The 20,340-nt window shown below is 55.9% G+C and overlaps 3 protein-coding genes across 3 annotated transcripts; 2 read left to right on the forward strand and 1 right to left on the reverse strand.

Moving 5' to 3' along the window:
• Positions 1-568: 568 nt before the first annotated feature.
• KVR01_001777 (uncharacterized protein) lies at positions 569-1,026 on the forward strand (the record flags this gene model as incomplete). The annotated part of the gene is made up of 2 exons (XM_044789933.1): positions 569-602; positions 665-1,026. 2 exons carry the CDS (start codon positions 569-571, stop codon positions 1,024-1,026), a joined length of 396 nt encoding a protein of 131 aa, XP_044649732.1.
• Positions 1,027-6,775: 5,749 nt separating this feature from the next.
• KVR01_001071 (uncharacterized protein) lies at positions 6,776-11,776 on the reverse strand. The gene is made up of 5 exons (XM_044784675.1): positions 10,740-11,776; positions 10,636-10,661; positions 10,474-10,578; positions 9,045-10,392; positions 6,776-8,976 (listed from the first exon to the last, which is right to left on the reverse strand). The coding sequence occupies exons 1-5, from the start codon at positions 11,328-11,330 to the stop codon at positions 7,249-7,251; spliced, it is 3,798 nt and encodes a 1,265-aa protein (XP_044649026.1). The 5' UTR covers positions 11,331-11,776; the 3' UTR covers positions 6,776-7,248.
• A 4,191-nt stretch (positions 11,777-15,967) lies between these two features.
• Positions 15,968-20,096, forward strand: KVR01_001907 (uncharacterized protein). The gene is made up of 5 exons (XM_044781269.1): positions 15,968-18,240; positions 18,416-18,583; positions 18,761-18,789; positions 18,967-19,419; positions 19,512-20,096. Exons 1-5 carry the CDS (start codon positions 18,147-18,149, stop codon positions 19,953-19,955), a joined length of 1,188 nt encoding a protein of 395 aa, XP_044649862.1. The 5' UTR covers positions 15,968-18,146; the 3' UTR covers positions 19,956-20,096.
• The last annotated feature ends 244 nt before the right edge of the window (positions 20,097-20,340 follow it).

Here is a 20,340-nt window from a genome sequence, read left to right on the forward strand (position 1 = left end):
AGGCATCCCCCCAGCCCCCCCAGACCCGACGCTGCAGGGACAGGAGCTGGCCGGAGATCCTGGTCTTCAGAACTGAGGCAGGCTGACAGGAGCCAACAGCACGAATCATGCTGCTTGGGCATACCCACGTGCACCCGAACGAGTAGGCGGGACCCCTGCTCCTCTCCCATTCCTGCAGACCTGGGGCTCGATTGAGTCGCATCGCGCAGCTGCTCCAGCTGCTCTGGGCCTGAAGGTGCTTCCTGATGTCGTCTTTGTCTCCATCTCAGAGACTTCGCCCCTACACTTTTGCTCCTGTAATACGTACAAAGCCTCTCGCAAAGCATCTCAGAAACGACCTTTGTCACCTGCGCTGCCTCCAGATCGTCGGTTGACTGTTGTCCATCCAAGGCTTCAATCTCTGCATCAACCGACCTTGTGACGGCACGTCCCGAGCCACTGCAGCCTCTCTCCCGAGGTCTTCGAGCCGCAGTAGAGATTATTATTCCGGTGGATCGACCACAACAACAGTCGACTCTACCCCGCCACAGCTGCCGCCCGGCTTTCGACATTCCAGACAGCCATCGCCATGTCGAGCCAGCCCCTCCTTCAGACCGCGCCAGGTATTTTCATCCGGCCCTGGGAACTGCTTATCTTGAATGCAGCTGACACCACCTTCTCGCAGGCAAGCGCATTGCCCTCCCCACCCGTGTCGAGCCAAAAGTCTACTTCGCCAACGAGCGTACATTCCTGTCATGGCTGAACTTCGCCGTTATCGTCGGCGCCCTCGCCGTCGGCATGCTCAACTTCGGCGACAAGGCCGCCAAGATCTCAGCCTTCTGCTTCACCGGCGTCTCCATCGCAACCCTCATATATGCACTTAGGACCTATCATTGGCGAGCAAAGTCGATCAGGGTGCGCGGTCAGGCCGGATTCGACGACAGGTTCGGGCCCACGGCGCTGGCCATCCTGCTGTTGATCGCCGTGGTGGTCAACTTCGTCCTGAGGATCGTGGATTCCTCCAAGGAGTCTTCCAAGGGCCACTGAGTCGGACCAGGATCTAGTCAATCCGAGGGTGTTTGACATGAGTGTCACAAGAACTGCACACATGCTCGAGAGGCAGCCAATGCCGTGCTTGCCGAAGCTATGCTTGGACATAAGTTCACAATGATCGGGCCGAAGGACTGAGAAAACCATTGGCTACAAATGAAGGGGCACCAAGAGCTGTATGGGATGGGTGTGGCCCCCCAAGGTCATATGAAAACTCGGAAGAAGAATGTTGTCAGACGCAGACTCCGAGTTGCTGCGGAACAAGAGGGTTTCAACCTCTCGGTGCGCGTTGTCGCTTATTGTTCAGGCGAGGGTATTTGTGCGAATAGGTGCAGGCTGGTCGACATGCATTCAACATGGGAGGCACGCATCCGGCGGCGTTTTGATTTCGTAGAGCGCGAAGGGAATGGCACGCAGCACTTGTATTGGACGTGCGGTGGTATAAACCCATTTAATGGTACGGTTCGAGTTATCTGCAACAATTTACGTGACAGATCCGCAGGGGCAATCACTTGATTCTCTCATCTGGCTACAACTCTACCACAGTCTTATATCTGCTCGGCGTCCGGGAAGAAAAGATGCCTGTTTTTGGGTGCGAATACTCGACATGGCGGGCGTGGATTTGCGCCGTCGTTCCCTTGGGACTTCCAGTGCCGCGATCGCCCAACCAACTTGAGCCACAAACTTGAAACTGAATTCTATCCATCCTGCCCGATCTAAGGCGATAACCTCAGCCTCGAGACAGAAATACTGCTGCCCCAACATGGCAGCCGTACTCTATATCACGCTTGATTTAGCGATGTGGAGACCCCTGCCGCCTGGATCTCTAGGGCCGCACCCTCGCTCGCCTTCACGCATGAACTTGATATGGCTCAGCCCATCACCGTGGAGCCCGACGAGGACGTCGATCGACTACATTTTATTCAGCTGGCCCGCCATGGACATCGTGGCGATGTCGATCGCCCTGGTGAGGGCATGGGGAAAGGCCCCGCGGGGCACTGGAAGGAGCTATTCTGCGTCTCTGAGCTCGCGTGTGCCCGGCCAGGTGATTAGGGTGACCTTGATAGCATTGGAGGTGTGGCTATCGACTTGTGGATACACCACGCCATGGCACTGCAATACCCGCCAGGCAAGACCCCCGCCAGGCCTGAGTAGTCGCGGTTTGACACGTCTTGCTGGTTGATCTGTGCCAAGGGGTTACTGTGCCCTGAGAGCGGTATAGCAGCTGTGTTTTCGGATAGGAGAGTATCTACTCTCGTCTTGTACTCCGGGTTAATACCGAGGCCAATCGGCGCTGATCCGGAAAAGAAAGACCACAGGTGTATAGTATAGTGGGCCATCAGGAACGTCCGAGGTCGTCAAGGAGAATGACCTCGCTACTCCTACGCGAGGCCTACACGCTTAAGTTCATGGACATGCCTTCCATGAGGACATCCCAAAAGTTCCCTGCGCGCTCGCACTTGACCAGGACTGTATGGTTGGGCTACTTTGCCTCGTGATCCTCATCTAGCGGTTTCGTTTCTGGTCCCCATACATTAAACGTATCTGCTGGTTTTGCTCCTATTCCATATACCTGGTTTCACTTCTATTCCGTATACGCCCGAAGACATACATGACGCCTTCATACAGTGATAAACGCTCAAGACCCAGCGTTCAAAGGAAGCACAATGTCAACAACAGTGCAGAAAAAACACAATACGTGGGCACGTGGCCTCGGCCGTGTGCCGCACACAACCAATTCTAGTACACCTATTAGGTAGCGGCTCATTCTCAAAGAGCCCATTCGCGCATGTGAAGGCGAACGTTTGGTCCTCTCATTCTAGTATCACGCCCTGCGCAACGATAAACAAGCCGTGGCCATGCTCGTGCTTGTTCTCGTCCTCCTGCGGCCCGAAATAGAAACTGAAGCCATCGCCCGAGCGGGAAAAGCATAATTGCACAGCCCTCACTCGAAGATCACGCAGGTATCCTGCGCTGGCTACGTCGAGACACGCATCTGCTGGGCTCGTTTGGCCGGCACTTCCGCATGATGATCCATTGTCTGATCAGAGGCGTCCTCTGGATATTGTTCTCAGGCTGTTTCGTTGTTGGGGGGTTTTCTAGGTCGTGGGTTTGTGGGGGATGGCCTGTCATGGATGCACAGAAGTGAAAGGGGTTGATACGAGCAAGCCTGGGAAAACCCGTCAGCGCGGGTTTTTGTCACCCCGTCGGTGACTGAATGACAACATCGCGGGACTCATCGTGACTTGACGGCACATCTCGAGGATCCGGCGTTTACGGATATGTTTTATCGAAGATGTTGCGTCGTTGAATGGAAAAGCCGGAAAGGAATGCAGTATGGACAGAGGGCTGTGAGGTCGTGGCTAGTCAGATGGCCCCTGACCCGAGTGCGTGCCTTCGCCCCCGGCTTCATTATCATGAATTCTCAAGGAAATACTTTAATCTCACGGCTCCCGAGAATAAATCGTGAGCATATTAAAGGCCCCTACAATGACCTCGGACTGTGTAAGTCAGACTCTATGCTGAGCGGAAACACTCTATCCAGCCGAAACTGTATGCCTGATCACTGCCCGCAAATGCATAGGTATGTTTCAGAAACTCTTCATCCCTAACGAGGCGACTTTACCAGGACCAAGGGCAAGAGAAACAAACAATCGAGTTGACTCATCCTGCTACACTTGGGTGGGCGAGATGGAGTAGCCCCAGTGGTCTTTCAAACCTCTGCAACAACGACTGCTGTGACATGATCGAATATGGTATTCCACTTCATCAGAAACCAATGGACACAGCGGACCAAGCATTGTACGTGATATATTCAAATACTTCCACATTCGCACCTTGCAGAATATCGACAACGGACAAAGCACAAATCAGTAGACATTCCCAGGGTTACCTGCAGGTCTCTCCCACCTGGGCAGCATCCATGACAGCGACCTGGCAGACACATACTGATCTGGACTGATTCAGTGTATCTAGGTGAACTTCCCATACATTCCTTATGCCAAATCAATCAGAGAGGCCCGTAGCTGTCTGGTCAAAGATAATGTGTATGACTAGTATCTCTCCGTACCGTAGGGCAGCAGGCTTAGGCTCGATTGAAGCGGCTGTGGTCAGTCCTCCATGCCTAGGTATTTTCCTCGAGGTCGAAGTGTACATGCGCAATCCGGTTTGACAAATCTTATCAGGGTGAACTTTGCTGCCTAAGCTAATAACATGATTGTGATGGATCCGACATGGCCCCCCTCTACCCCAGACCAGCCACCCTATACGGAGTCACACGGATGTTTGCCGCTTGGTGTGAAATTAATAAACAGTTGGGGGTTAGGAAGCTTCACTGCCCTGGCGAGGTGTCCTTTCAGGCTACAGTTCTGCGGTAGTTGGTGACGAGAATATTGCGGCAAAGTGCATATGTACCGTGGACTTCACATTCTGTCGTTAGGCGGTTGGTAATTCGTGTGCCTGCGAAGGGAGAAGACCAACCGGGCCGCAGCAATCTTGCGGCAGACTCGGTGAGGGTCTAAGAATGGAAATGCCGTCGGGTTACACAAGACACTCGATACCGATTGGGACTGGCGCCACAAGAACACAAGCAACAACAGGTGCATATGCACAAGCGAGACTCAGGCGGCACACTGATGCCCTGCGATTAATCCAGTTGCCAGATAGCCGTCGTGACACAAGCTAAATATATGTCTTCGCTTTGGGTGGATATGTGGGCCCATATATCCATTGCTATTCTTGGGACGAGAATGCAGGGTCATGCTGAAGGCGCCCCCTTCGTACTGCAGGTATATGGCCGAATGCAGTCTGCGCAAGGCTCAGCAGACGCACCCCAGCACAGCCGCGGCTAGCCCAACACATGAGATCTATGAGTTGGCAGGGGTGTCAGCCACCGTCTTCAGCTAATCATAAGACATGCAACTATACCAGTCCCGATGATGCATCCGGACATTCTGCACGGCGCGGGTCTCCGACGAAGAGCATGGGGGCCGGGGCGACGGAACGATAGGGTCCGCAGAACTTCAAAGAAGTCCATATCCCAGCGGCCCAGTGGTAAATATAGCACCGATCGTGGTTGAAAAGGAGGGAGCCTAGATGGTCATCATCACAGGCTGTCGATCATGGCCCTTGCGGCTCCAGGGTGGCAGGGGCATGCAACCGTCATGTAGGGGCGAGAGGCTGAGGCTATGGAGAGGCTCGGACCCAAGTCTGCACTGCACGCCCCGTAGATCTTCAACATGAAAATAGCAAGCACAGATACCGCGAGCATCAGAGACTACAGAGGGATTGCCTGACCTTAGAGACGCGGTGTGTCGTCCCGTTGAGCCCGTCAAGCCGATTGAGCCCCTTGGCTGAATCTTAAGAGTACACTTGTAGGAGCTGTGCCGTCTTCGTCGTCAGGAGGAACCTTCGAGGGGAGTCTCCAAGCCTCAGCATAGGAGATTCCACACGTAGCAGCCATGGAATCGGCTTGCCCGTTGCCACCTTGACCGTTGTTCCATGAGTGTAGATGTGCCAGATTAGCAATTCAGTCCACAAAAGACATCCAAGAGGCCCCCAGTATGCGAGATACAAGAACAGCTCAAAGGACGTTCCCTTACCTGCATGTATGGGCAAATGTACCTAGGTACTTGGAGCTCCCCAGCCCGGCGGAAGACTAGGCAGTACCTGGGGGTTTCAAACACACTGATTAAAGACAATGTAAGATTACCAAGGTGAGGTATAAGCGATGTTCTCAACCTTCTATTTCACGAACCAAGAAGATTCCAGCTAAGAGTTCAATGGGATCGGTTGTTGGTGATGTGATCGCCCTGAGCTGAGGAAGCACAAACCACTCGGAATTGTTGTGGGGTGCCACCCCTATGAATTTATGGTTTCTGATGACAGTCCACCTGCATTGATGGAATTGAATTTTATGATTGATCGGACTCGGTGTGTCATAAAATGCACAAATTTCCCAGGGTTTGCAAGCGTAGGTGGTGTGTTGCTTTAAGTCTAATCAACATAAACTAGTATACAGTTGAGTCCCTGGGAAGACATAGTATACAAAAAGCCTATGCACTGAGTCTATGTATTCTGCTTGATATCGTATTCGCATCAATTGATAGTGTGGATATATACAACGCTACGGAGTTAATGCTAGGACCCTGGGAGAGGCCCGGCTCGCACGCGCGCACTTCTCTCCGAGATCCACAAACATCCTGGTTTGGGAAAACGAATAGCCTTGAGACTCCCTTTGGATAGATAGAGCTAACTGAAACGATTATTTTATCCGTATCAACCGAAATACTCTCTGGATCCGCGAAAGCCACCCTAGATCTGGCATGTGTAGACAGAGGTCCGAAGCCAAATGCAGCTGCAATGCCCTGGCCAGAACCGTGATCCACAAACCCTTTGTGAATGTAACATAGCTCAGAGTTGGCCGCCAGCTGTTCGTAGCTAGGTGTGGATACGAGAGCATAATGAGGACAGATTAGGCGTAATAATCAGTCCGAGCAACTGCTCTCTCCCGCAAGTATTACGTGTGTTGGCGACAAGGATCGCTGTGCTGCAAGCAGCTTGAGAGCCAATCGGCCCGAGGGTACGAACACGCGGCACTTAGGAGTGCCCGAGACAATGTGAATGTGTGAAGGGACTTTGAGTTTGACTTTAGTGCAATGGACGCTAGGAGGATGCTTCAAGTTGTGTTTTGACAGAATGCCGCCTATGGAAGCAAGTACACAAACGGTGATAGACTAAGTTATTTGCAACGTAAAACAAGTATTAGAATTAACAAGATGCTGTGCACGCCACCCTTGCCACTTTTCCCTGCCGCCTAGAAAGTTTACTTATACATAGAGGTATGTGACCCTCCCTGGTCGATGTCTCCCGCTGCTTCAGATCTAATCTTTATCCACCTCATTTTCTATCCATGTAGAGCAGTATATGCCAGTCGTAAATGAATGTGACCCAATCCATGCAAGTGTAGATGCTATGCCGAATGCCGCTCATATGCGATCAGGATGTTGGTACAAGTTTGTGCTCACCATACTCTTCCGAGCGCCTTCTGCTCGCCATACGTCGTCCATCATTATGCCCATCGTTATATCATGATTGCAGAGACAAGAGAATGCAGAAGGAAGAAGAAAAAGAGAGGGGGAAAAGCAAAACCCGGGTAGCCGAACAGAAGGAAAGGAAATGGGGAATAAGGAAATGGAAGTGACGAGAAACATTGGGCAATCAGAACCATCTCCAATTCACACCTTCCTCCAACTTCTTCAGCACACCGACGGCATCAACGTAGAGTTGGCTTCTCGGTCCGACGCAATCCGCAGCTAGCCTCCTCTTCACCAGCGACACTACGCCGGCGCTAGCCTCCCTCCGGTGCTTCGCCCTGGCGGCCTCTTCAGGCCTCTGGGCGGAAGCAACGGACCGCAACCAGCTGATGGCCTCGTCTTCGGGAAGAGGTGTCTTTTGCGGGGAGGTCGATGAAGATGAGCGAGCGGCTTTGTGGCCGAATGCCCAGATTATTAGGGCACAAACGTACATTCCCCAGTAGTTGCTGATGCAGCCAGCCTGGGGAGTGGTTGGGTCGTCGCCTTCGAGGAAGCCGAGAAGGGCGCGCGAGGCATAGCACGTCGCCTGGGCACACGACATCCCTTCGAGGCCACCGGCCGAGGCGTGTTGTTGGGTGCTAGGCGACTTGGAGGATGGTCTGCCCTCAGCCCAGGCCCGGAGGCGCTTCTGATTTTCGGAAAACGTGGAAGCGCCAAGAACCTTCTGGCTGAAGACCCAGCTGTCGCCGCTGACAGCGAGTAGGTCGTGAAGAGGAGTGTGGTGGAGGGCGAGATAGATGCTTGGCCCCGGGCGGGTCCTTGTCATCGAGAACAGATGTACGAGGCGGTCTTCGGAGTAAGCACCGCTGAAATGCTGGTTGTAAGACGCGGTAGTTGGGGTGCGCAAGTCGTCTGCGGCAAAGCCACTGTGTTCATCAAGGTCGGTTGAAGAGCAATTGTATTGGCGCCGTGGAAGCCTCGATGCTTCAGAATGGAGAAGGATCATCTGGTCAAGGCAGGAGTGTCTGGCTATGTCTTCCGGCGTCAGGGCGTTGGAGGGGGGGACGAAACGGGGCACGTTGGCGCCTGGCGAGCTTTCGAGGATGTTTGCCCACTCGGCTGCCGATGAGGCGGCCCAAAGAGCATCACTGTGGCCCGTGAGGGGGATCGCGGTAGGGTCGATATCGTCTCTTGCGCGCGGCTGTTGATGAAAAAGGGACGTATGGTTGTCCAAGCTGAAGCACACAGCAAGCAAGCGTCGACAGCCCTCCTCATCGATCCATGCTTGCCAACGCTCCTCGTTGCTGCCGCTGATGTCCATAGCACTGTGTCCAAGAGAATTTGAGTTGAACATTGTTTGGGTGGTTTCGAGGACCTGTGGAGAGAAACTGTTTGAGTACGACTGTTCCTGGCCAACTGAAGAGAAAGGATAATAGACATTATTGAATGAAACGGAGTTGTATGCTTGAAACCCGGAGTTGAGAACAAAAGTATCAGGAGAAGAAGAGGTCTGTTGCGGAGAGAAGGAAACGGTAGGTGAAAAGAGCACCGGGTTACTGCCGTGTCTGGTGTGGTCAAACTGGTAAAGTCCATTGCGAGGCGAAGATGCAGAGGCGGGCTCAGAACTCGGTGGTGACCAGGCAGGGAGTGAAGGGGTGAAGACGCCAGCAGAAGAAGACAAGGAAGGGATGGAGGATGAATCACAGCGAGACGCGCAAACAGAAGAACAGCCTTTATCCGAAAAAGAGGACACAAGAGACTCTGATCCACTTACCCTCGAATAGAGGTTTTCGAATAATTTCGAGGGCCGCACCGACGCCTTCCGGCCTCGAAACCGGGAGAAGAGTTCGCAAAGAACAATTGCCTGCTTGACCGGAAGGCTCCATTGCGAATACTGTGAATACTGCGTGTGCTGCGTGGAGATTGAGTTAACGACATCCCTAATGACCTGGCTTGACAGGTGAGTTTCCATCAACTTACGCGCTTCGCCTCCTGCCAAGCATACTCGTGAAGCATATTGCCCCGGATGCGGTCCTCCTTGTTGTCAAGGAACTGTGTCGCTATGGCAGCCATCGCGCATTTCAGAGTATCTTCTCCAAACTCCCCAACGGCACTCCGATGAATGAATGGATACAAAGTGTGGAATTTGTTCCAGTAGACGTTCAGATAGGATGGAATGCTGTTGCGGGCAGGGCGCGAGAGCAGTGTCCCCGCTGTCATTCCACCACTTCCGCAGCCGCCCACACCTGCCAAAGCCGAGCCCGTGAGGATGTCGCCGGGGCTGTTACTAGGCCAGCTTGGACTGCTGCCGTCACCAGTGTAGATACCCACACCACCCATCATGTTGCCACCGCTGATCGGGACCTCCTTCTGTCGACTCACATGAGCCAACGGGGCAGCCCGACTGGGGAGAGCAGCTGGCGCGACTAGAGCGTCAGCCGCGAGGCCTGGCGATGATGGATGGGATGGGCTACGAACTGATGAGGATCGATGGTGGGCGATGTATTGCGAGGTCATGGACGTGTCCAGGAGCGACTGCTGTGTCTGGTCGTCGAATGTGGCCATTAGCGAGGGGTCGAGAAGAGGGCCGTACGTCTGGTAAGGTGCTGGAGCCAGGTGAGGCGGCATGGTGAACGCGGTGCTGCCGAAATGGGAGGTAGTCACTGTATCTAGGCTGCCTGTCCCGTGGACTTCGCGCTGCGTGGAGAACGGTGATAGCATGTCCGCGCTGTGTTGCCAGTCAAAAGAGCCATGTGCGCGGTGCTGGGGCTGCCAATATCTCCGAGGCCGGCCCAAGTCAGCAGGTGGTGGGGTCGAATAGTTGCTCTCGGAAGCAGATGTCCAGGGTGAGCACTCGGCATGTATCAGCTCAGGCGGCTGGTCAAGACTCGTGTGCAGGGCACCCGCCGCGCCAGACTGGGTGTCGGAGGACACGTAGAGCGGCACCGTTCGAGGTACGGGAGAAGGGCTCATGCTTCCCGGCTGGCTGATGATGGGAAGCCTATCCGGGTATATCGAATAACGCGCTCCCGTGTTGGATGATGGGCCGTAGTGTTCACCACTTGGGGGCGACATGGCGGGCCCATTTCCAGGGCTTCCTCCTGTCGCGTAAGTTGTATGGGACATGTTCGGAGTGGTGGGTGGCATCTCGGATGGAGAAGCAGATGCTGGTGGGCCCCCAAAGTTGGAAGGGGAGCCGAAGCCGTGAGGTGGTTGCAAGCCTCCTCCAACCCGAAGCCCAGACATTTGATCGTCCAGAGGGGCTGATCCTGATGCCGTAGAGCCGCGCCGACTGTTCTCCCCCAAGGCCTTGTCTCCCTCTTGCTCACTGTACTTGATGTCAGTACGACCGTGGGCATTGCGAGATGCGCCTGCTAGATATAAAAGAAAACCTTCCAGCCAAACTTACTGTCTTTGTTGGTGCCTTGCAAGAAGATCAGGACGATGAAAGGCTCGTTCGCAACCAGGGTAAGTACACGGATAGCGCGGCGTCTGGTGACTCAATTGATGTCTCCTATGAGAACGTGGTTTAGCAGCAGTTCTCACCAGGAACTATCATGTGAGTCCTAACCTGAGGTGCTCGGCTCTGGTGAAAGTCTGTTGCACTTGTCAGCCATGTCGGTGTCGACGGTGGAGCGATCAGAATGAAAGAAAAAAAAATGGCTTTGGCCATACCTTGGGTGGGTTGCACATGTCGCACGTATGAACAGGAACTCCCTTCTTGGCCCGACTGACCCTGCCCGTGATGGGCGTCAGCCTGATGGGAACCTCGGGGTTTGGGCTGCCCATCGGCCTCCTTGGGTGATTTGGAGGCAGACCTCCGCCGCTGGCCCCGCCCATTGACGACGACGATGCCGCGGACCCGTAACCGTGTTGGTCCATCGAGTCCACGCTGGTATTGCTTTCCCGCCTCGGCTGATCTGGGCGAAACGTCGTCGGTGCTGTAGCTGTAACTGGTGGAATCCTGTCCCGTGAGTCGGCGGCGACGGCACGCCTCTTGTCCTGTCGCACCGCTGAGCTGGAGCTGGAGCCGTGGTCAGCGTGGTGATGGCTGGTACGGGCGACCCTACTACCCTCAGCAGGCTCTGTTGGCGAAGATTGCTGACTGGAACGAATGACGTGACCCGGTGGTATCGAGGTTGATGAAGGATTTTGACTTCGGAAACCGGAAGCGGGTGTTGATGGGTCCTTGTCCTTTTTATCAGTCGAGGATGAGGCGTCATGTTGGTCCTCGTCCACGTTCATGATGGACTGCAGGCTAGACATGGCGGCGGCGGTCGTCCTTGGTCAGGGACGTCACAGTTACAAAGTTAGTAATGTACACAATGTACACAGCCCGGCTGAATGTGCCGAGATCAGAAAAGTGTGCGAGTATAGAAATAAACCATCAAGAATGGGTAAGACTCAAAAGGAGCAAGGGGGGTGTGTCTGCGGGAGAGAGCCTCAGTGGTGTCGGGTCAGTGACTGCAGAAGCAAGGCCTCAGCCTTCTCAGAGTTACAGTCGGATTGGGGCCGAGCCGTAGGTTGAGATGGTCGAGGTGAGAGAAAAGTTCCGAATGCTTGGGACGGGGAAACATTTCGAAAGTAGGGCGACATGCCCTGGAGGGCACTGCTATATTGAGACGCCTCTCGACCCGTGGAGGGCTGGAGAACCGTTCGTGCATACAGTACACTGTTAGGAATGGGTCTAAACACACAAGGTACGGAGTACCTACCGTGCCTTGGTTCCTCTTTGGGAGGAGGCTGTAGTCTAAGTCGCCATGCATCCCTGTCAGCTGGACGACAGGGTTCATCGCATGCCCAGCAGGGAACGCAGACTGCAAGGTACGTATTCCTTCGCTGCACGTTGCACACCAGGGAAAAAGGTGACAGTGCTGTACATTGCTGCTACGCGCCCAGCGCCATGGCCAGCATGGCAGGCCGAGTCCAGCGTCGCCCACAAGCTTCCGAGAATTGCAGCGGGGATCCCAAATCGCATGTTGATCGCTGCAGGACCTGAAATCCATCCACTGACTCGATAATCATCTACAAATGTGATTCGGGGGCCCTTCGATCCCTGATACGCCGCTCGAGTGGGATAAGGTTGACAGACGTGACAAGCAGATGGGTCGGTGACTGAGCGTGACCTTGCCGGTTGTGTGATGGTGTTCTGCCCTAGTTATCCCCGGGGCGCCATATTTAGAAGGGAGAACGTTGTTCGGGGAGCTTCTCTACCAGGATTGGGCAGGCTCCTGCTCCCGAGCGGCCTGGCGTTGGAGCGCTTGTCCACGCACGCAAACTCAATGTACTGTGTGCGCCGAGATGACTGTTCCTCCCCCCACCAAGACAGGGAAGAGAAGGAAGAGCGGTCCAGTTTGTGCCTGCTGAGTCGGGCCCTCTCCTCCCCTCCCACGCCGCCAATTCGCTGCGCTACCTGGAGGTGGGTAGCAAATAATTTGCAGAGAGGAAGGACGGTGTCAGGGGGGACAGTCTGACGGCATGGGGCGCAGTTCCTCTGGCGTATGCAAGTGAGCGGCCCAGTCGCAGGTCCTCACGGAAGCGCGATGTACCGGGGCACACAGCACTGGGCGGCGGATACCAAGTACAAACCTGAGAGCCCTCTCGAGGGCGTGAGGGACCCTGACGGCCAGAAAGGACCGCACATTGGTGGACTCGGGCGGAGAGGCATCGTGATGTCGTACGGGCTAAGCCTGCGGAGGATTGAGTCGCATGAGTTAGGGATGGCGCCTCACGGCTGCCGAGATGATCGGAAAGCTGGAGGAGGTTTCATGCAGATGCTGGGGTTCGCCAAGGCAGGCCTGGTCGCTGAGGCTTTTGTGCCGATGATGGCTAAGACAAGTAAGTCGATGACAGGACGAGAGCAGGTACTGCGTAGATGGACGAAGTGCACCAGATGTGCTGCCCTTGCTGGTGAAGGCTGAGCTGGCAGAAGATGGGCACCAGCACTGGGATGTGATCGCACCGTCCCGTCCTGCTGTTGGCATTTGCCCCGATGTGATCAGATGTCCTGAAGCAGCCAATTCGCAGCGGGAAGGAAGGGCGGATGCTGGTTAGGAATCCTTCAACCGGGATGTCTAATCAACGTGTACATGTGTACTTGGAGCTACATTGTCCCCGCGACCCGTTGTGCGGTCTGTGCCAGGCTGACCGGACCTTGCCCACTTGCCCATGAACAAGGCAGTGCGAACTCCCACGCACCAATCACAGAAGCTGTGGGCTGCTCTCCCACAGGCCTGCAGAGGTACGAAGCCGGCCGGCCAACGGCGACCTCTGTCAGGGTCGGAGGAGATGTGAGACGGATCACAATGATAATAAGGGTCCTGACGGAGGGTGAAAACAGCTGTGCCCATCTGCGGAGCCCCCCGCGGCACCCTCCAACCAGGGCCACCTGCACGGTGTACACCGCACACCCAAGGAGGCTAGACGGTGGAGAGGATGGCCACCATGAGGGGAAGGCTGCAGAGGGTTGCAGAGTGGCTCAGATGCGCCTCAACCCTACAAGGCAAGCAAGGCATCTTGCTGCATCCGGCTGCCAGTCGACGCAGTTGCAGTGAGATGACTATTTTTACGATCTGCCGAGTCGCTGGCTGGGCGCCCTCTGACTGACGCAAAGGGTACAGTGTTCTTGTTCCTCGTGCTGGCGTCTGAGACTGTGGTTCCAGAATAGGAGAGTCAGGTGTCTCTGGTGGCTTCAGGACGAGAGCAGGCAGTGACTGGGTCGTCCAGTGAGAGCTGGGCCGAACGAGGACGTCAGCGCCGTATGGACCGTATGGGCCGTATAAGTCACCTGGAGGGCTGATAGGAAATCCGGGGCAGCGTGGTCGGGTCTGGGGGCGGCCGAGCGAGCACCAGGCGTGCCTGTCGACCCTGGCAACCTGGCCTGGCTGGCGGGCCTTGTCCCTGGGCTGCCCAGGGCTGCCCGGGGCTGCGCAGGTGGGCGAGGGCGGACCGCGGCCGTGTATTGGATGACCTGCATGGGGTTGGCACGGGTTGGCACGCGACAAGGCCGTATCGCTTCGTCCCGCAGGCGTTGCACCTGGCTAGTTGAATGTACGGGAAAGGATATCATGCAGAGTAAGTGGTACATTGGTACAATGCGACACATGCGGGACGCTGGTGGGCGGTACCTTGACAGCTTGACCGTAAGATCGGACGAGAATGATGGGCGAGGATGGGGCGCATACCAGGGCCGCACTGTGGTGGAATGCGATGAGACATGATGGTGTGAGGCCCTGCTGAATAAGTGACGGCGACAGCTGCCGGTGCTGGTGCTGGTGCTGGTGCTGCGAGAGTAAGCAGCCAGCCCTGCCAATCGGCCCTTGTGAGGGCACACATGCGGACCACGGCGGGTGGACGGCATGTCTCTGATGAGAGATTTGGCGATCCCAGGAGGCTGGAGGCGCGGTAATGTGACGGTGGCAGTGAATGATACAATGTTGCACGCCGCGCCGCGCCGGGACGCACTCGCGCTCGACAGGATACAGGATACAGGATACAGGATACAGGACACAAGATAGGGCTGGAGTGGATGGGATGGCCCCCAGGATCAGGCAGTCCCCGGCCCAGAAGCCACACGGTTGTGTCTCGCGCGTACAAGGCAACGCGGTGTCGCACAGCATGGGCGAGCGGGTCACCCAGCAGACCTGCAGACCTGTCGCAGCATCAGTGACGGAAGGGCTCGGCGGATTCGTGCAACACGGGCAGCCGTTACGATCAGGCACCAGCACAGCCAGGGGCACCAAAGAAGCAAGACCCAAGACACAGGACGCAGGATGGGCTGCATATTTGCTGCAAGCGAGACGGTAAGGCTGCTTCTTCGGCACGCGCATCGAGGCTGGCTGAATGGCTGGACGGCTGGACGGCTGGATGGTCGGCCGGTTGGTACCGTGCTCGATATCTATCTAATGAAAGGGCAGCTGCCGGCCGCCTGAGCGGCCAATGGGGCGACCCCACGACGGGTGACGGGGCCATGATTGGTGACAGAGCCGGCCGTTGTCTGCCCGCGCCGTGGACTTGCCTGAGGCACAGCTGGGCGAGGTTGCAGAGTATCGATAGACTATCGGCTCAGCTCGTGGGGCAGAAAACGGCGGCAGCAACGGCGGCAGACGGAGAAGCAGCAGCAGATAGGCGGTGGTGGTGGTGGTGGTGGTGGTGGTGGCTCAGCGTCGGAGAGGGTTGAGAAGAAGAAGGGCAGGACCACAAGGTGTGACAGGTCGGCAGCGGTGTGCGCGGCTGCGGTCGTGTGGGTGTGGGTGTATCTCCTGCGGGAGTGTGGTGTGTGGTAACAGTAATGTATGTGTGTGGTGGGCGTGCTGGGCTTGGTGGGCGGAGAATCGAGGGCACGGGTTCAGACCTGCGTCGCAGTGTTGCATCTGCCCTTTGATGCTATCCACAAATGTCTGCCATGTCCTCCAGCTACATACCATCGCCCGTTTCTGCCTGCCTGCCTACCTGCCTGCCTGCCTGCCTGTCTGCCTTCCCATCTGTGTCCGCCCATTGGATCTTGACAAGCGCGACCTGCAGATGCCGTGCTGGGGTTCCGTCAGTCGTCCGCCCAGGGCCTCTGCCCAGTTCATTTTCTATTGGCTGGTCGGCTACGGAAGGCACGCAGTAGAAGCTGGAAGGAAGCCGCGTAGCTGCATCTGCTGCATCTGCTGCAGTGCTGCAGTGCTACTGCTACTGCAAATCACTCTCAATCTCCCTCTGCGTGTGTCTGTCTCTGTGTTGCAGGCAGGGCAGGCAGGGGTCACTTGACGCGGCTATTTTTAGCCCCCGAGAAAATACCTGTGGTACGTATCCTGCACAGGTGCTGCAGGTGGTCTGCGTGCCTGGGTAGCATTTGGATGTCTGTCGAAGCGAGCTCACACTCGGCAGCATGCCTCATGCCTCCTCACGCCTTGTCTCTCGCTGCCTCTCTGCTGCGGGCCGTCATCCTCGCGTGCCCGGATGATCCATCCTTCGACACCGTCGCATGCCATCCATCCCTCACGCATGCCGTCCCGTTAGGAAGGATTTGTCCCCTTTCGGCTCGGCTCATTCAAGAAGGCCAAGTGCGTTCGTGCGTTCGTGCCTTTGTCAAAGATGATCCTATCTGACCCTCGCAAACACCTCCCCGCACACACCCAGCCAGCCAGCCAGCCAGCCAGCCACCATGCCCGCTGCGCTCTTTCTTCCCTCCCGCAACCGATGCAGCCGGCCACCAGCATCAGCATCAGCATCAGCATCAGCACCAGCACCAGCACCAGCACCCACCCTGCGAACCGTGACGGCAGGCTGCCAGCTGCGCCTTCCATGGCAGCTCACGGTGTTCCATGCCGTCTCTCCTGCATCCTGGGACGGCCCATTTCGGCTCCCAACCGCCCACGTGGTCACCTAGGTCAGATGAACGAGCTGACACTTGGTTACTCACATCACCCGTAAGGCCAGAAGGGTGGTGGTCAGATACCATTCCGTCACTCGATGCCTCGAGTCCGGCCACCCTGCGCGATGCTGTGGTAGATCTGTCTCCCTTGCTCGTAGGGCTGGACTTGCACGAAATCGCCTGCTCCCCTCGCACCCCCCACAACGGGCCCCGGACGGCACTGCCTGTAGCTCTGCGCTCTGCCCAGGATTGTGTCGTTGCCTTCCTGCCAGGTGATTGGATGATGGAAAGGGATAGTCATCCTTGTTGCACCTGGCATTTGCAAAATTTCCGGGTAGCATCCAAGTCTCAGCACTGGAGCCGAGGCATGGGTTTCAAGGTTGGATGCTCGCCGGCTCACCAACACATCTGTCGGCTCAGGCACCCTGAGAAGCATCGAGTGGTGCACGCCCGCTTCGGTGGGGTCCACATGACGCTCCTCGTCCGATGCGGGTCTCTGGGGGATCTCCCGTGCTGTTGCTATGATCGGCAACGTCAACTTCGGTGGCACTTGTCCAGCGGGCAGGAGCCGCAGGCTGCCCACAACCAAGAGGGACACTGTTGCAGGTGGTGGTCTGTGAACCTCGGCGTGGCATGTCAGGGGAAAGGCATCGCCGTCCAAGCGCTGTTGACTCGAATCTCACAGCTGTTCGATCCTACCATGTCCCTTGTCTGCTCGAAATCGGCCCGGAATAAATGTCGTGCCATACTTTTGGACGCCTATGGCTCTGAAGGCTACCTACCACCTGGGCCGGGTCAACAACCGGCGCTAGGGTAGGCATCTTGTTGCAACGGGCCGCAGACCTACCTGGGTTTCTGGCGCAGGGCTTGGCGTTGCGAGTGCCCGCGTACACGGCCGAGAATGATCAGGCGTCGGTGAAGCCATGGTGGTGAACGATTGGGTTCTACCTGGATTACGGAGTATTGAGTATTAAAGTCCATGAAGAGGAAACCATCCAATGTGTCGTCGGCGACTGTTTTCCTCACCGGATGGTTCGGCAGCACGGAGCCACCCATGTCCTTCCTTTCCCAGCAGAATCAAGTAGCATAATGCCCCGGCCCGATTCTGTCAGTCACGTCTCCTTGGTAGCCTGTTCGAGCTCTCTATACCGGGCGTGTATCACTGGCTTAATCCGAGTACCACCCTGCTCATCCCTGTGTGTTTCGATTGCACGTTCAATTAAGGTTCGTCTGTTACCAGGGCCAACCTTCACCTCCGACTGGTGATTGACTCGCGCCCCGAGGCTCGCAGCCGCACGACTCGACCAAAATCATGAAACTGCTATCACGCTGAATGTAGACACGCTTTCGGCGGATCCGGCTGTCCGGGAAGGGCTGTAATGTATGTATGTATGTATGTGTCTGCCAAGTTTGCAGCGGCCCACAAGAGCTTTGCTGCCCAAGGCGTCCAGAAGCTTTCATCGAACTGCAACCTTGCGAGCCGATTGCTCCAGATATGGAAGCCCGCTGCCGCTGCCGCTTGCACCCCATTCGCGCAAGCGAACAATAACAGCCTTTCGCCTGTGCGTTCCCAACTCTCCTTCGACCTCCTCCTCTTGGGGCAGCGATCGAATCAGGTTTTCTTTTGAACATTCTAGATCATTGCTCGCTTCTGCGACTCACCGCACGTCTGGCCAAAGTCGGCTGGCTGGCCTCGGGGAACGTATCTTTCGCCTAACACGATGTCACTCCATGACTTCCTCTCCAGAGCTGTGTCCGAGTCCAACAAAGGGGACCACGACCTTGGAGTCGGCACGACCATCGACACGAGTGACTGTACGTGAAGTGTAGGAGCAGTCTGCTCCCTTCGTGTTCCACACCCAGTATCGGTTACCAGACCGTCCCCCGTGTCCTCCCCCTCCAAAAGCGGCACCCTGTGAAGAGGCTGACACCTCGCTCCTCGTGCTCTTCGGCCAAATGGAAATCACTAATAACTCTCATCACCGGGCAGATGCTGCCGCAAAGAGATATGCTGCTGCGGCCTTGCTGGCCGTTGCAATTTACAATGCCTTCGAGATGATGCCTGTCATATATTTCACCTTTTCGAAATTCTCTGGTCTTTACTTTTGGAGCATGGTAACTGCTGTGACCGGTGTCCTGGTCCATTCCATAGGATTCGGTATGTGGTCCCTCAACGAGCAGCGACGTTGGTTTTACTGGTGGTCGGGTTGGAACTTGAAATCCCGTGCTCGCCATCTATACTGTCTCACCCCCGTGTTGCATGCAACATACCTTTCAAGGACCGTCCATATATTAGCCGTTGGTGCTACTTTGGCTAACCTTTCCTGCTCTTTAGTATTGAACAATTTCCAATTGACGGGCAATGTAAGTCTCAAGCTTCATCCGCTGGTGGTTCTGGATAATGAGCCCCGGTGGAGTACACATAAACTCGCTGTCATGCCACAATCAATTCGATGCTTATGTGTAGTAATGCTGTCTGTTTTCTCTCTTGCCTACAGTTTCGAAGCAGTACCTGCTGACTTTAAATGTTCAACCCTCCAGCAAACCCTCCCGACGATTCTGACGACGTCGTTCTGGATCCCCATGGTATCGGGCCAGAGCATGGTGCTGTATTCTCGCTTGTACCTGATCAACGTCGACAAGCGCTTGCGCCGCTATGCGCTGATTATGATCATTGTCAACGGCCTCGTCCTGCACACAGCGACGGTAGTCACGACTGCCGGGTCGAATAGCCAGGCGTCGCACCTTTTCATCAAACCCTATGCGATTATGGAGCGGATTCAGATTACCGTCTTCTCTGTCCAGGAGTTTATTCTTTCAGGGCTCTACGTATGGAAGGCGTGGAAGTTCCTGTCTGTCTACCGAAGCGGTGGAAGCAAGACGCAGGACAAACTGCGTGCGATGATGCTGCACCTGATCTTGTCGAACATTATAGTGGTTTCGTTGGATATCACGGTAATCGTCCTCGAGTTCTTGGGGCTCTATTACGTACAGGTCAGTCAGTTCCAGCGACTCTGCTGGGGGGGGGGGGGAAACAAGAGACTTGCCGCCATCAAAGCTGACCCTGTGCCTCGTCCTACTTGTAGGTCGCCTACAAGGCCTTTGTCTATAGTGTAAAGCTGAAGTGTGAGGTCGGGATCCTCAACAAGCTGGTCGAGTTTGTCAAACACACAACTGCCAAACGGCAGCGAAAAGCAGAGGATAGCTTCTGCCTGACGTCTCAGATTGAGCGCGAGTGGGAAAAGACGCTGCGGACGACCTTTGGCGTCGCAGCCGACGACGATGACGACGAGGTGGGCCGTCATAATCAGCGCAATCTTCACCACCACCACCACCACCACCAACAGCAGCAGCAGCAGCAGCAGCAGGTGCACCAGAAGGTTCTCGAGCCCATCGACGAGGGGCGCAGCCGTGGCAGCGGGAGCACCCGTGTCGACGGGGCCTCGACGGACGGCGGGTCAAGGCTGATAGTGGCTGGTAGCGGTGCCTCGGGCTTGCGCGAGAGCAGAGGTAGCTTGGAAGGATCTTAGCCAGTCTTTGTAGGAGTACATTCCTTGTTGTAGAAAATTTGTGAAACTATTGCCCCCCACTCCCCCCCTGGCGCTCTAGTGGAATGGGCGAGGAGACATGGATACCGCGTACATTCGCACAGTCTGCCAGGGAACTTCGATGCTCGGGGTCACATGTCGTGATGTCTTGAAGAGCATTTTCTATCGAGACAACGTTATCTAGGACGAACTTCCGCACGGTATCTTTCCATGGGATCCCCTTTTGTGGGATGCTCTCCTACAGGGACACCTTCCTCTTCGAAGCCCTCGTCACCTGAGCATGGTCGGCCGGGAATCTGCGAATGAGGCCGTTTGCCCGCCTCGGTGAATATCCCAAGGTCTTGTGCTGTCAAAATGCCACACCCAG

This window comes from Diaporthe batatas, assembly GCF_019321695.1.
Source record: "Diaporthe batatas strain CRI 302-4 chromosome Unknown Contig00002, whole genome shotgun sequence".
NCBI classification, from domain to species: domain Eukaryota; kingdom Fungi; phylum Ascomycota; class Sordariomycetes; order Diaporthales; family Diaporthaceae; genus Diaporthe; species Diaporthe batatas.